The 13,662-nt window shown below is 44.0% G+C and overlaps 1 protein-coding gene across 4 annotated transcripts in view; it reads right to left on the reverse strand.

The window, feature by feature from the left end:
- The window catches only part of ARHGAP22 (Rho GTPase activating protein 22), a 149,425-nt gene that overhangs the window by 10,934 nt on the left and 124,829 nt on the right, over positions 1 to 13,662 (reverse strand). For all 4 annotated transcript variants that reach the window (XR_004253472.1, XR_004253471.1, XM_032190987.1 and 1 more), the window contains exons 6-9: positions 12,246 to 12,378; positions 6,716 to 6,789; positions 4,886 to 5,007; positions 358 to 1,255 (exon numbers count right to left, since the gene is read on the reverse strand). Coding sequence is in view for 2 of the 4 variants with exons in the window: in XM_032190987.1 (XP_032046878.1) it covers positions 358 to 1,255; positions 4,886 to 5,007; positions 6,716 to 6,789; positions 12,246 to 12,378 (1,227 nt within the window). In the remaining 2 variants the exon portion in view is untranslated. The remainder of the gene's footprint in view (positions 1 to 357; positions 1,256 to 4,885; positions 5,008 to 6,715; positions 6,790 to 12,245; positions 12,379 to 13,662) is intronic.

Here is a 13,662-nt window from a genome sequence, read left to right on the forward strand (position 1 = left end):
CTAGGTTCCATTCCCCCCCCACAAGACAGATGTTTGCCTCCCTGTTTCTCCCCAGACACTGACAAAGAGCAGACTTTGGGTTTACCTGTGCTGTTCCAATTTCCACTGAAAACAGAATGAGCAATACTGGAATCTCCTGTGTACTGGAAATCCTGTTTTTTGATCCTCTATTTTGTCAGAGAGAAAAGTTGTACTCACAGAACAGTGAGGAAAGACCAGATCCATATTTGTAGTCTCCCAAAGCCAAGCTCCAGGTCTGAGAACCCAATACACTTGGTAGCCCACACCCGCATTCAGACAGGGGTAAGGATGTTAAAAGAGTTCTGTACCCCCCCTCCCCCTCCCCACCAACATTACCTTTTGATACTGGTCTCGTACTCAGTCCTCTGTTTGCTCAGTTCTGTCTTTAGCTCCACCACCAAGCTCTGTAAGGCTCTAGAGCATTTGACAGAGTCTCTGGAAGCTGCAGCTGGGTTGCTGTGTTCACTGCTGCTGCTGCAAGCGTCAAACCTGTCGATGCTGTTCTCCAGATCTGCAGTCTTGACCTCACTCTGAGACAGCGAGCCCTGAGTCATCCACTCAGTCTGGAGAGAGCTTAAAGCTGAAGAGTCACTGGCCCGACAGGCTGGGCAGCTGCTGACCGAGTCCACCACGGAGATCTCGCATGATGATGTCGACCACGTGGTGCTGGCCATGCTGTGTGTGCTAAGGGAGAGGCTGGACGAAGGGACGTTGTCATAAGTAGAGAGTCTTTGGGAAGAACACGAGTCTTTCATTCGTTCCCCAGAGGCTGTCCGGCGGTGGCCTCGGAGTGAGTACAGTCCGTTCATCAGCCAGTTCCCACTGGAGGAAAGGTTGGGGATATCTAAGGATGAGCTGCCCAGCTTTGGACTCACAGACCGTGCTCCTGGCTGGCGGAAAGAGTATTTCCAGGGAGGCAGCGTCTGCACTCTTTTGCTGGGGCTGGTGGCAGGCTGAGTCAATTTGCCGCTGCGCTCTGGAGAGGTGTTATTCACCACGGGTCCAAGGGTGGCCTCTGGTGCCACAGCATTGCCAGAGGGCGAATCAGCAGAGCTGGGAACGCAGCTTTCTGACCTGTCCTCCCCATCCTCCTCAGAGATCCACTCCACGGTGTTGCGTGGACGCATGGGTCTGATTTCCAGCTGGCTCCCTGGCACATCTGCCTGGGGAACAGCAAAGATTCGGCCCTGTTCACTTATCAGCACCGTCATCAGGTGCTGCACCAGTGAGGTTCCTGTGGGGAGGAAACAAAGGCAAAAATTCCATGAGATGTGGTAGACCTGAGGCGCTCACTCCCTGTCTGTGAGATGCTGTGTGAACTCCTCGTGAGGCTGACACATGCAAGTGTGAGTTCAGCTCCTGAATGCAGCCAACTAATGTACTACAAGTGACCAGTAGCAATGATTAATAAACGGGTTTGTTTAAGGACACCCATAAGGAAAGCAGGAGAACGACGCCTGGAGAACAGGGCATGTCTGTACCACACCATGGCATGGGCTTCAGGCACAGCACCAATTTCAGCACATGGATCCACACAGGACAGCACAGCTCTGCAGAGATGCATGCTGGATCCTGAACGCACTGATGTGGTAGTTGGGATAGAGCACCTTTCTGTCCGGATTCCAAAACTAGCAGGTTTCCACTGATAGATACCCAAGGGGTATCTACATTGCACAGTCTACATTCACAGTCTAAATAGGCCCAGAGCTAGTGTTCACTAAAGCACCAGAAATTTCAGCCTAGGCCTTCTGCTGCACTCCTGCTGTATAGGGAAACCTGGAGAGAGAATGCGACCTGTATGGCACACGTAGCTGCACGCAAGGGGGAAAAGATATGTTTTGTACCATCACTATCTGCAGACTGGTGTTCACCTCCAATCCTAGTAAAGCATTCAGCAATTTGAAATGAAACCATACTTATGAGGAAACATCTTGAAATACAAGATGGAAGGAAATTAGACTTCAAGTATCCATTGAAGAGTGCCCTGTAAAGGCAGCTTCTCAGACATCTGCTGGGAAAGAACAGCAGAGCCCAGCAGGTTTATGGACCACTCTGATGACATCTTTACTGATATAGAAAATGAAAACAAGGAAAGAGGTTCTGCTAGGTTTCTAATCAATAAAGACCAAAAGGAAACATTAAATTTTAAGGTAGATGATAAATTTAGGTCACAGCCTAAAGCAACCAAGTGTAGATTCTTTAAGATAGGACAGCAAAACCAAAAATGTGTTGAGGAACATAGGTATGAGGAAACCTTGAAAACTGGAACATAAGGTGCCATAGGGAGCTAGTTGACTGGAACAAAGTTTCCTGAAAGAGGCATGGGTGCAGCTACCGCACTGCAGACAACAGCTAGCAGATTCTCAAGGTGACTGACTTGATTAAAAAAGGAGCTTCTCATTGTATTCAAACATTAAAAAAGTAGAAAGTTTACAGCAAGTGCAGAAAGAGTACTTGCAACTATATAAATCCACAGAAATGAGTTGTCACTGCTTTTCAGTACTGTAGGCCATTACAGACTAACAGAATATCTCTTACCAAACCTAATACAAAGTATTTTCTACTAAAGCGAAAAACCTTAAAGAGAGCAAATATATCATCATTCTATGTTTACTTATAATCTGAACTAAAGAATAAGACTAACATTCAGAGGTCTATAATAAGGGCATGAACACAATAATGAAATCTCAGCCTGGCAGCAAGAGGTATAAGCTCACCTACTGCTTGCATTTAATGTCTATGGATACGCAAGAGAATACACCTCTCTGGAGATAAGGTCATGCTTAACAATGTAGCTGTCAAACTTCAGATATTTCTATTTGAAATTCATGGTTTAAGTTTGGAGAGATGCAATTAAAGTGCTTTTTGTTAAGAACTTGCAGCAGTCTTTCTTTGTATTTATTATTCCTATTACTGTGAAGCTAAAGAAATTTTATTAGGTGTCTTTCCATTCCTCCATTATTCCTATTTAACCAATCTTCTACCCTCTGCTCACATTAAAGCAAAACATTCCCAGTGCTGTTACATTTGCTTTTACTGATTAAGTCTAAAAATCCAGCCACTGGATCCCAATTTGTCTACAATTCAGGTCTCTGTTAATACAGAATTAATTCTAGGTCAGGCCACCCCTACTGTCTTTATGAGGACTGGGAGAGGCCATGGGGCCACAGCATCTGTGACATCTGTGCACCTACAGACAGAACAAGCACCTTTGCTATCAGCTGAACCATATAATGAAATGCCTTGGGTGAGCTGCCAAGCCCTCCATCTGTACCAGCAGAACAGAAGAATGCTGCTGGCCAAGGCTCCAAGAGTCTTGCCCACCACCGGCCAACCGGTCACAAGGGGCAGTCACTGCATCATGCAGTGGAGGAGGGGTCCTGCTGTGCCCACCTTTATACCCCTGAATAGCCCAGCATCTGCTCCTGCACTACCGTTTTGTCTCCCTAACATTTTGCTAAGGCACTGCTGCTGCTGCACAGGCACGGTCATACTGGTGCTGTGAAGGATTTCCACCACACCGAACATGACAGGAGCTGCCCCCTACAGCTTGCAAGCAGTGCCAGGGCTGATTTGAGGCATGTGGGCACAGCATCCCCCATCTGTGCCTATTGCCAGATGAATCCATCAATTCTTTCTACAGGCTTGCAAGGATCCCACAGAACTTGCTGCAGAGGCCCTGCCAAAGCTCACAAGCTGTGCTCCACTGCACGTGGGAGAGGCTGTGCCCCAGCCCTAGTGTCACCCAGCCAGAGATCCTGCCCTGGGTATTTGCTGACCCCTATGGAGGTAGATAATTTTCAAACTTCAGATTTTTACATATTAATCAGAAGAAATGAGAATTCATACCTGCAACCAAGTCCTAATTGTCTGGTGCAGTGAGGTTCAGCAGAGTCTCAAGCTAGGGCAGTGCACAAATAACTACAGACTATGAGATTTTATTTTTTTTCAGTCATAATTTAAAAAAAAAAAAAAAAAAAAAAAACAGTATTGTTTCATCCCATCATTTCACTTCCTCTTCCTCTAGAGCCCAGCTATTCCTGCAGTCTAGCACAAGAAAGATGCAATGACCAAGCAATTGCAGCAAAACCTGATGTCGACAGTCTGTTTTTCTACCTTATCTGAACCCTAAACAAATAAAAGCTGTCACCTCAAAAGAACAAACTTTACAGCAAATATACCCACAGCAACTCCGTAATTAGTCAGGGCCTAGTAACATACTTTTGTTCCAGGCTTGGTTTTCATTTTTTTCCTTTTAAACTCAGGAAATCAATATACATGCAAACATCTGAGATATGACTGGAGTATTTTGTATTTTCTAGCACAATGTAAAAACATCAGAATTTACCAGTGATTTTTCATTTATTCCTTGGGTTCTGTGAAGATCTGACCCATACACAGTCTGCTTGGAAGACGACACTTCTAAAACACCTACCTTTAGCCCCTGTAGCACAGTAAGAACTGCAGTACCTCCTTCATTGTGCACTGGGCGTCCCTTGCAGGGAGCTAAATGCACCAGAATGCACCAATGCTAAACAACATTAGTCTGGTACTTAACATGGTCCTTCTGAAGAATATCTGACCTTTCATTTTAGCAGTAGGTTCCACACAACAACTTGCAACAGGGCAGAGGCATCTCCATGTAGTGGAGAAGAGAGACACTCCCACACCAGTGGCAAGTGGGATAGCGGCAGCCACACTGGTACATCCACTCATGGGCACCAATAAAAGGGATCGCTTGACTTGTTGTTGACTGTGCAGCAGTCAACAAGTGACACAACTACCAACGGCTGTATGACTTTCAGCATATTCCTGCAGCCCCAAAACACAGATGCTGTGTTACCTCAACAACAGCAGTACCTACCTTCCATCATGGTCACAGGATCTTCCATTTTGGGTCGTAATATATTTGGTCCAAATACTGTAGCCAGGTTCTGGACACTCATCTTGTTAATGCTGGAGTGAGCCTGAACTTCATCAAGGAACCTTGAAAAGCCCCCCCAGAAAAATCATAGGAGGAGAGGAATATAAAGTAAGTCATTTCTCATACTTGTAGACATTCTGGGGCAGGAACAGTTTTGTCCCATGCTTACACAACCCGAGCATCTAAAATGCTCCTATGGACTAACTGCAGCTCAGATACTCAATAACAATCCCCAGGTTCCTTGTTTGAGTGAGGCAGGACAGGATGGCTTCTGCCAAAGGGACTTCTGGGTATGAAAATACAGGTGTTCATATTTTTATGGGAATTTTCCAGTTATACAGAGTGGTTTCTGTCAGCTTTTACCTACAGATGTAATAGAAGTAAAAAGATATTTTACTTCTCTCCTCATCCTAGAACTAAGCATCCTGTGGGAAGAGCTTTATTTCTTGAATCTGACAAAATACAGATAAAGAGCTTCCTGTGACTGCATCAGCTGGGCAAACATCAACACGTTAAACAGACTCTGTGCAAGCCAAAGATAGCACATGAAGAAATGCAGACAGACTGGCTATCCATATGTATAAGCTGGAAATCAGCAGAATGTTTCTAACAGTTAATTTTGTAATTTGGAACAGCCTCCCAATAGGAACTATAGCAGGCTGTAACAAACACCGAAATAGCCTGTAATTAGCCTAGTTTTGAAAAGGACCATAGGACATGGAACCGCATAAGAGCTGGAAACACATCTTGGTGGCCTCAGAGGTGAACACTTGTGCTTGACCTATACTCTGTCTTGCTCATTTTGGGGCAATTAGAGGGGTTTTGGTAGTCAAAATGTTTCCTCACTATTCTGTACTGCTCGGTTGGCAAATTTTTGAATGCTTCTGCTTGCAGTCTGACTTTTGTAGGAACTCCCATTTTTTATGTGGCTTCCACTGTGCTGAGGCCCAAGAACTCTCAGTTCTCTTCTGTAAGCCAGAAGCAAAATCTACTTGCCTTTCCTTTCCTCGGTTCTTCACTTAGAAACATATATGATTATATTCCCCTGTCTCAGACATTTGCTGTGCAGTGCTCAGATACTAACACAAATGACTACGGAAGCACGTCACAAGGCACAATGAATTTTTCAAAGCATTCAAAAGCACATTTCAGAATCCATACCCTTAGGAAAGGCTTGGTATCTCCTGAATAAAGCATGGGCTTCATGTTTCATGTCAGTGTTTGTGTCTATTCCCTGCTGCAGATGTGTAAATCCCACTGATGATAAAAAAGATTTTGAGTCTACTGCAGAGATCACAATACAACATGAAGTTCGTTACGTTGTATGTGGGCTAACAGTCCATTCCAGCTCCCCAACCATTCCATCCCACTTGGAACTGGCAGAGTCAGCAGAGAAACTAGGGGAGACAAGGCTGTGGAGTCCCTGTACTCCAAGCCACTCTCATCCCCACTTCCAAATCAGAGCTGAGGTCAGACTGGCGATACTATCTGCTACTCAGATTGTGTTATAAGTACTCCAAATGCGCAGTGCCTGGAACTACTGCCTGTCTTTATTGGTCTTTAAGTGCTTCTGAAACAGACAATACAACATGTTTGCATCATTGATGCCTGCTGCCCGGGTTGTGGGTGACAGCCACATGTTTTATAGGAGCTGTAAGTTATGTGTAAGTGATGTTTGAATATTCGAACTTTCAGAGTAAATTATTTATATCTGTGATTGAGCCTCACAAAACTTAGCGACTTTTCCAAGTGTTAATTCATTTCACTTACTTGCATATGTATTTCAGGAGGTTGTAGTTAGCTTGGGGCAAATTCTTCACCTGTTTAACCAGTTCCTGGGTACCCTGAGGGACAGGAAAAACAAGAAAGGAGACGTATTGATATAAATAATGCAAAGCAGATGTGACTCTTTCAGTGCTACAAAGTCCTCTTTCTAGAGTCAAAACCATGAGCATGATAGCACAATGAGGCTTTTGTTTTTGTTTTTTAAAGAAGGTATCATCCACTTTGTTGTTCCTTACCTCTCAGGTGGGAGCACAAGTCCCACTCCCAAGTTTAACGACCCCAGACACATAATGGCTGTGAGCACAAGAGACCTGGCTCAGTTTTGCTTCCTGCCAAGCTCCTGCTTGCCTTGATACAGGGGCAGTACTTGACCCTGCTTCAGAAAGTTGTCCCAGGTCTGGTGCAGAAGACTGATGCAGAAACTCTCTGACAGGATCAAAACCCTGTTACTTGCACTTCTAAAGCTTGCAAATACCAAATATGCCACAGAATTATTTGATGGCATTACAAAGGTCATTTGACCCAACTCCCCCACCCTCCCTATCTACTGTACGGCTGCACAACCTCCCCCAGCCTGAAAGAGGTACCAGTATGTCCCTTAGTTCAGAGATGGAAAACCAAGGCAAGGGATACATAAGGAATCCTTGCAAATGACAGATCCACCTGGAAGAGAACCAGAAGTCATCCAGACCGATTTCTCTGTCCTAGCATGCACAGGTGCTCTTGAACAAATAGCATTGCGAAGATTTATTGCCTTCCTGTAAGCAGAGGCTGAGGTGTGAGGAGAATGATTCATTGCTTTGATGGGATTAGAACCGGTGGTCCCAGCAAGAGAGATCCACTACATACAGTATCCAAACACTAGAGTGCCAAGACAGCTCTATATAGGAGACAGCTCTATATAGGAGTGCTGTTGGCACAAAAAGCAGCAGAAATTATCCCAGAGATACATTACTGCCAAGATCTTTTCCCAGCCTGAATGTTAGCTGGATTTTTTTCTTTAAAATTCCAGAAGACAGGGAAAAATAACTAAATAAATAAAGCAGCTGGGCTGTCTAGAACAAAAGGAAAACCACCCACTCTGCAAACCACTAAGTCAGCATGCTTATTCTCCAATTCCTCAAACACCAAAAAAAAAAAAAAAAAAAAAAAAAAAACACTTTTGGGCAAAAGAAAAGGGCTGCAGAATTCTTGAAGTTGTATCACAGATTGAAACACTGAAGCCCCAACAGCCACGACTTGACTCAGTTCTCCAAATCAGTGCAAATCCTCTTAATCCTCTTGTCAGTTTAACAGTTAATGTAAAAACCTTCAGCTAGGGAAGACTGCTTATCTTCAAAGCCTGCTAACAGGTACTAGTATAAAGGTACTGGCAAATATGCCTTTTCTGTACCCTGCCTATCTGAAACTTTGAGGCACTGAGTATGCTATAAACAGATTGCAGTAATGCTGAACTGAGCGGAAGAGAAATTTTCGTTAAAAAGCTAACAACATTCCAATTCGACTACCTCCTTTTTAATTACTTACTTCTATTTGCAGTCATTCTGAGCTGTGACACACTTCCTCATAAACTTTCTGTCTTTCCGTTAAAATGTAAGATGAGAGATCTGCTTCAGAAATGACTTAGAACCCTGAAGCTACTTAAAGCATATAATGAAAATCTCTGACTCAGAAGGTATTGTCCTGCTGCAGTCCCACCATCATTTACTGGTTCCTTTCAATGCAGTTACCCTGGAGGCTTGCTTACTTTTTGAGACAGCTAAACTTTCTGTGTGAAGATCAATATCCAAACACATTTGTGAAGAGTGATAGCTATTAGCTAATGAGAGAAGACTGCTAAATAATGATGGAGAAATTTCAGAAGCAGTTGGTTCAAAGCCAGAGAAGTGTCGATGGGCCGCTTTCATTTCAAACCTTCCTCTATTTTTTTAGGGAATGTCAGGGAAGGGATTCTGTTGGCCTGAATATCCTTCAACTAATAAAAACTTGAAACTGAACAAAAAAAAAAAAAAAAAGACAAAAAAAATTCTTAGAAGTGGTAAGTCCTTTTAAATTCCTCAGGTTAAAAATCATGCCAGTTTAGCAGAGACAACAATGGAGACACTAATAAAAGACCGGTCACTTTTGAAAATCTCAAATCCCCTTTCTTAAACTTCTGAAAACATTTGAATCAAGGGAAGCTGCTATTGATGTGAAGGTTAAGGTCAGTTTTTCAGATCATCCAGCTTTCAAGTGAGGAGTTTGAACCAGATACAGTTGAGCTAACAAACCTCTCTCTTGACTTTTGCTCTGTAACCCAGTTTATTTCAAATACAGGCAGTTTTGAACAGCTGGAAACATGATCTAATGGTACAGGACCCTATCTGAAAGAAAAAAATAGTTCTAAAAATTTATCACCCATGCTCTGTCACAAGACATCACAACAATGGGATTACACAGAGAGGATCTTTAGATTCATCAAGGCACGAGCACTTTCCAGGTTCCAAAAAAATAGAAAAGCTCCCTCTCCTGCTGCAGGCATCTCAGGAACTTAGCAGCACTGCCCCAGGCCTGTACGCACTAGCCTCCTGACCAACAGATGCCAAAGGCTGAGCACAGAAACACCACAGCACGAGTGTAAAGAAAAATGCAAGCTAAAAACTGCTGCAATGCTAACAACTAGCACAGCATGGGTCATGCTTTGGCTGCAGCTGAACAGACAACAGAGGCACTATTTTGACGCTCATCATTACGGCACTCTGCAATAATAGCTCTTACCTCCTTGAAAATGCTCCTCTACATCTAATTTACCACAGATGCATGCTTTCCAAGGAGCGGTCCTAAACCCAAGGATTTTGCAATGCATGATGTAACATTGCAAACTAACAGGGAGTTTCTAGTTGGGCTGAAAACTAACAACGCTTCTCATATTCCCCCACATTCAGTTCCCTCTTTAAAATCTCAAAGCTGTGTGTTCAGCCCACTGAACTGCTGCGTGCATCTCTAGAGGATAGGCCACAGTGAAGGCTAAAATACTGCCATGTCAAGTCAGTCTGACTCAAATTTGAGTTTTTAAAGATTTGAAGATCCTTCATTCATTCTTAAGTCCTTCCTCAAAACCACCTGGGATCTGAATCAGATCTTTTTTAATGCTGCAGCCCTGCTGAGATACCTGGAGGCCTCAACACAACTCGAGCACTCTTAAATTTGTTTGCATTCTGGCACCAGAGATCGGTTGGGTGCAGAACAAAGACAAACAGCAGTCAATGAAAAATGGAAGCTTGGGACAATGCTGGAGTACTTTTTGATGCAGATGGAAATTAGGCCAATCAAAGATCATAGTAATTCCTATCTATGCTCACAATGTAGCAGCATAGCAGCACGAAGTACCAGCTGTTTTATCTGAATTGCTATTTTGCCCTAAGTAATTCCATTTTTATTTTGGGGGTGGAGGGGCTTCAACTATACAAAATATTTGAGTCAAAATGTCTCATTTAAAACCTCCATATGGAAAATTAAAACAAAATATTACTTCAAATTCAAACAATAGTTTGCATTTTGTTTTTGTTGGTGGTGGTGTTGTTTTCCCCAAAATGAAATATTTGATTCTGAAATTCTCTGAATTTCAATGAAACCACATTTTTCAGCAGGGGGACTTTCCAGGTGGGAGGCGATTCAAGCCCTACAGGCTGGGGATGACTGCTCCACGTGCTCCTGAGCACGTACAGCCTCTCCACCCTTGGTGTGTGCACTCTACCTTCCTTTCCAAAAAAAGTAAACAGCCCTTGTTGAGGTTCCAGATTTTCCTGACCAAACAAATGGTTGTTTACAACAGTAGTTTAACAAGGCAACTTGTGTTATCAGCAGTACTGTATTTTGCAAGCTTTCACTTCAGCTCTCTAGTGCTCCTCATCTCCTTTCTAATCCAAAGAGAATAATGCACTACAAGTCGTTTCAGTCTGGCCGTGCTCCCACAAAACCAACACAGATGCTGCTTCCCAAACTGCTGCAGCCTGTGCAGGCAGAATCAGGCAAACTACACAGCTAATAAGCTGAGCAGTGATATACAATTATGTTTGCCTAACTTGGCACTGTCTCTGCTCTTGTGCAATAGTGCTTAATGGATCCAAAACTTCCCAGTATGCACACTGTACGACCAAAATGAAACCAGCTCTGCTGCCTTGGAAATGCTGCTGTTTCTGGTGAGATCAGCCATTCAGCTGTCTGGAGCACAGCACGCTGCAGAGATGACTGAGGTGCCTGTTAACAAGGCAGAACACGAGCAAATCTTGGAGCTAGCAGACACACATCTGTATTTATTAAGAAACACCCCCAGTGCACTGACACTGAGGTGGGTGTGTCCAGGACACAAACATATGTCCATGTGTGGCACTGCACTGTGTCACGCACAGTTACTTGCTTTCTCGGAGGTGACTAGAGAACAGATTGTGCGAGTGCAGATAGTGGCAAACTCACCTTTTGCCCAAACAAAGCTGATGTTACCAGATATGATGTATTTGATGCATGCAAACAATCTTATGGGCATCACCAAGGACTGGATCGCCCTAGAGCCATCTGCCACTTCAACTAAAGGTAAACCCCAGGCTCCCAGGAAAGAGCACTTTTTACATTCTCCACCAGACAGAGATGTGAGCACGCTCTTGAGGCCACACACAGAAAGGGGACAGAACTGTGGGCTGTGACTTACAAGCCCTCAGGCCTTTGCTTCTTTAGGTGACATAAGTAATAAGGCTTACAACTTTAAACCCCTGTTTAGAAGATGGCACAGTTCCACCCACATTAGACCAGATCCAACGTGCCTCTGCAGTCAGCAAAGAGCTCAGGCATCACCACACAGGGAGCAATATGGACGGAACAGATCAATCAGTCATATTGTAAATTATCCTGCTCCTCCCAAGCGGTGAATCAAAATTTCCATGATTGCCACAGACCCGGAGGTTTTTGTCAGCCCCTTCCCTTGCCTGGAAACTAAACAGAGGAACATCACAGGAAAATTCTGCCAAAGTATTCACACAGCATGATTTCTGCTGCCGTGGAATAGTATCACATTCTGCCCTTTTATAGCGTCCGTCCTTTAAGAAATTCAAAGACTGTCATACTGATCAACATCTCATCCACCAACAACTTTGGGATGCAGAACATGCTGTTCCAATATATGGCACTGAAAACACAGAAGAAGGGAGTGACTTCATAAAGCTTGCTAATGAGTCAACAGCAAGGCTGGGAAAGGAACCCAGATCTCCTACCTCACATCTCTTACTAATTATGCTACAGAACAGCATTGTTCAGAAGAAAGAAACACCAGGCTACAAGACTGACTTCAAAACAACTCCCGCTTCAAGCAGGACACTGTGATATTAATGCCCAGTTCATAGCTTCAGGAAAATTCAAGCAAAGTTTTTCAGAACTTCATCAATTTTAAATTAGGAGTGAAGAGTGATGAGAAGGAAGCTGTACTACACTGTGTCTTGGGAATGACCTTCAAGGTAGGAGGCAGATTAGAAGGACCACTGACCTCTCCCTCATCTTTTGAGAGTAGCTGTCCACAAGAAAGAAAGTCTTCATATTTGGCAAAGGGGATGACAGGCTCTGGCAGCTCTCGGAGGTAAAGCTTCAGGAGGGACGCCACAGTGTGAACATCCGTGTTGCTGCAATAGAGAAGAAGGAAGGAAATTTAGAAACCCATGCTACCCCAAAGCCTGACACCTTTTGGGGGGATGGATCAAGGTCCTTCTTAGGGACAAACTAGGCACACAAAAGGGAGTCATTCTGCCACATATCTGTATGAAGCAGGAGGCTCTGCTTGGAAACTGGGAAAAAACCCTGTTCTGTCAAGATAAGAACGCATCTCAGGCCATACAAGGAGCGGAAGGGATACTCCTGCAGTATTGCTTGGGGTAGAGTAGTGCTATGGTTCCTCAGCTCATGAGGATCAGGAAGGTAAGCAATACAGTTCAGGCAAGCACACAGTGATCACACAACAAAGACAACAGAGTTCTGCATCCTCGTGCAATCAAACATCACCTCTGATCCTTTCACTGATCCCTCCTGCTTCATACTTTCGCCAGCTGGCACCCACCCATGCGATGGGCCAGGCTCACAAGTGACTGGCCAAGCCTTCAGAAAAAAACAGATGATGCTATATTTCCCCAGGCCCTCTACTGCCATTTGGTGTGGCTGCACAGCTTCTGGATCACATCTCCTCCCCCAGGCTGGGCTACCTGGTACTACATAGCCCACCTGTTATGTTGGGATATCAGCTTTTCTTTTCTCTCCCACTCGAGGAGCTTCTTTTTCCTCTTCTATCATTTGCTTTAAGTGGGGTTGACATATTAGATCCCATAGTGAAGATGCACCTGTTTTCCCTTTCCATTTCCTACGCAGCTTGCGGTTTATGACAATACCTCACCCGTCTGTACAGCTTTCTTAATCTTTGTAGATGACCTCCTCAAAAGGTTTTGGCCACTGGAAATCTAAATAGACCATGACACAGGCTCCCCACAACCTGCCACTGCCCTGACATTCTTTAAAGGAATCTGGGAAAAAAAACACATCAGTAAACAACAGAGCCTCAAATCCTCACCTCTATCTAAAGGCTCAGTATGTTTATAAACAGGTTTCTGAAATGTAATCAGCTCTGCCAAATACTTTCTCTTTTGCTACTGCAAAAGACAGGTAGCAGGGGCTCAGCAAGGCTCTGGGCTCCTTATGAACTACAAACTCTGCCTAGCAAGCAGGGCGGTAGTGAGGTTATCTGCATTCACTGTACGGAAAAGTAAATTGAGGAGACTCAATTTACATCCCTATGTACTGACTCTCAAACCTTCCTGGATAAAGCCCAAAAAATAAGATTAAGTTTCTTTTGCCTTGTTAACATGGAAGCCTAAACATCGCTGCTACCCAAAAATGACAGGAAGTGACAACACATTGTT

This window comes from Aythya fuligula, chromosome 7, assembly GCF_009819795.1.
Source record: "Aythya fuligula isolate bAytFul2 chromosome 7, bAytFul2.pri, whole genome shotgun sequence".
In the NCBI taxonomy this organism is placed as follows: domain Eukaryota; kingdom Metazoa; phylum Chordata; class Aves; order Anseriformes; family Anatidae; genus Aythya; species Aythya fuligula.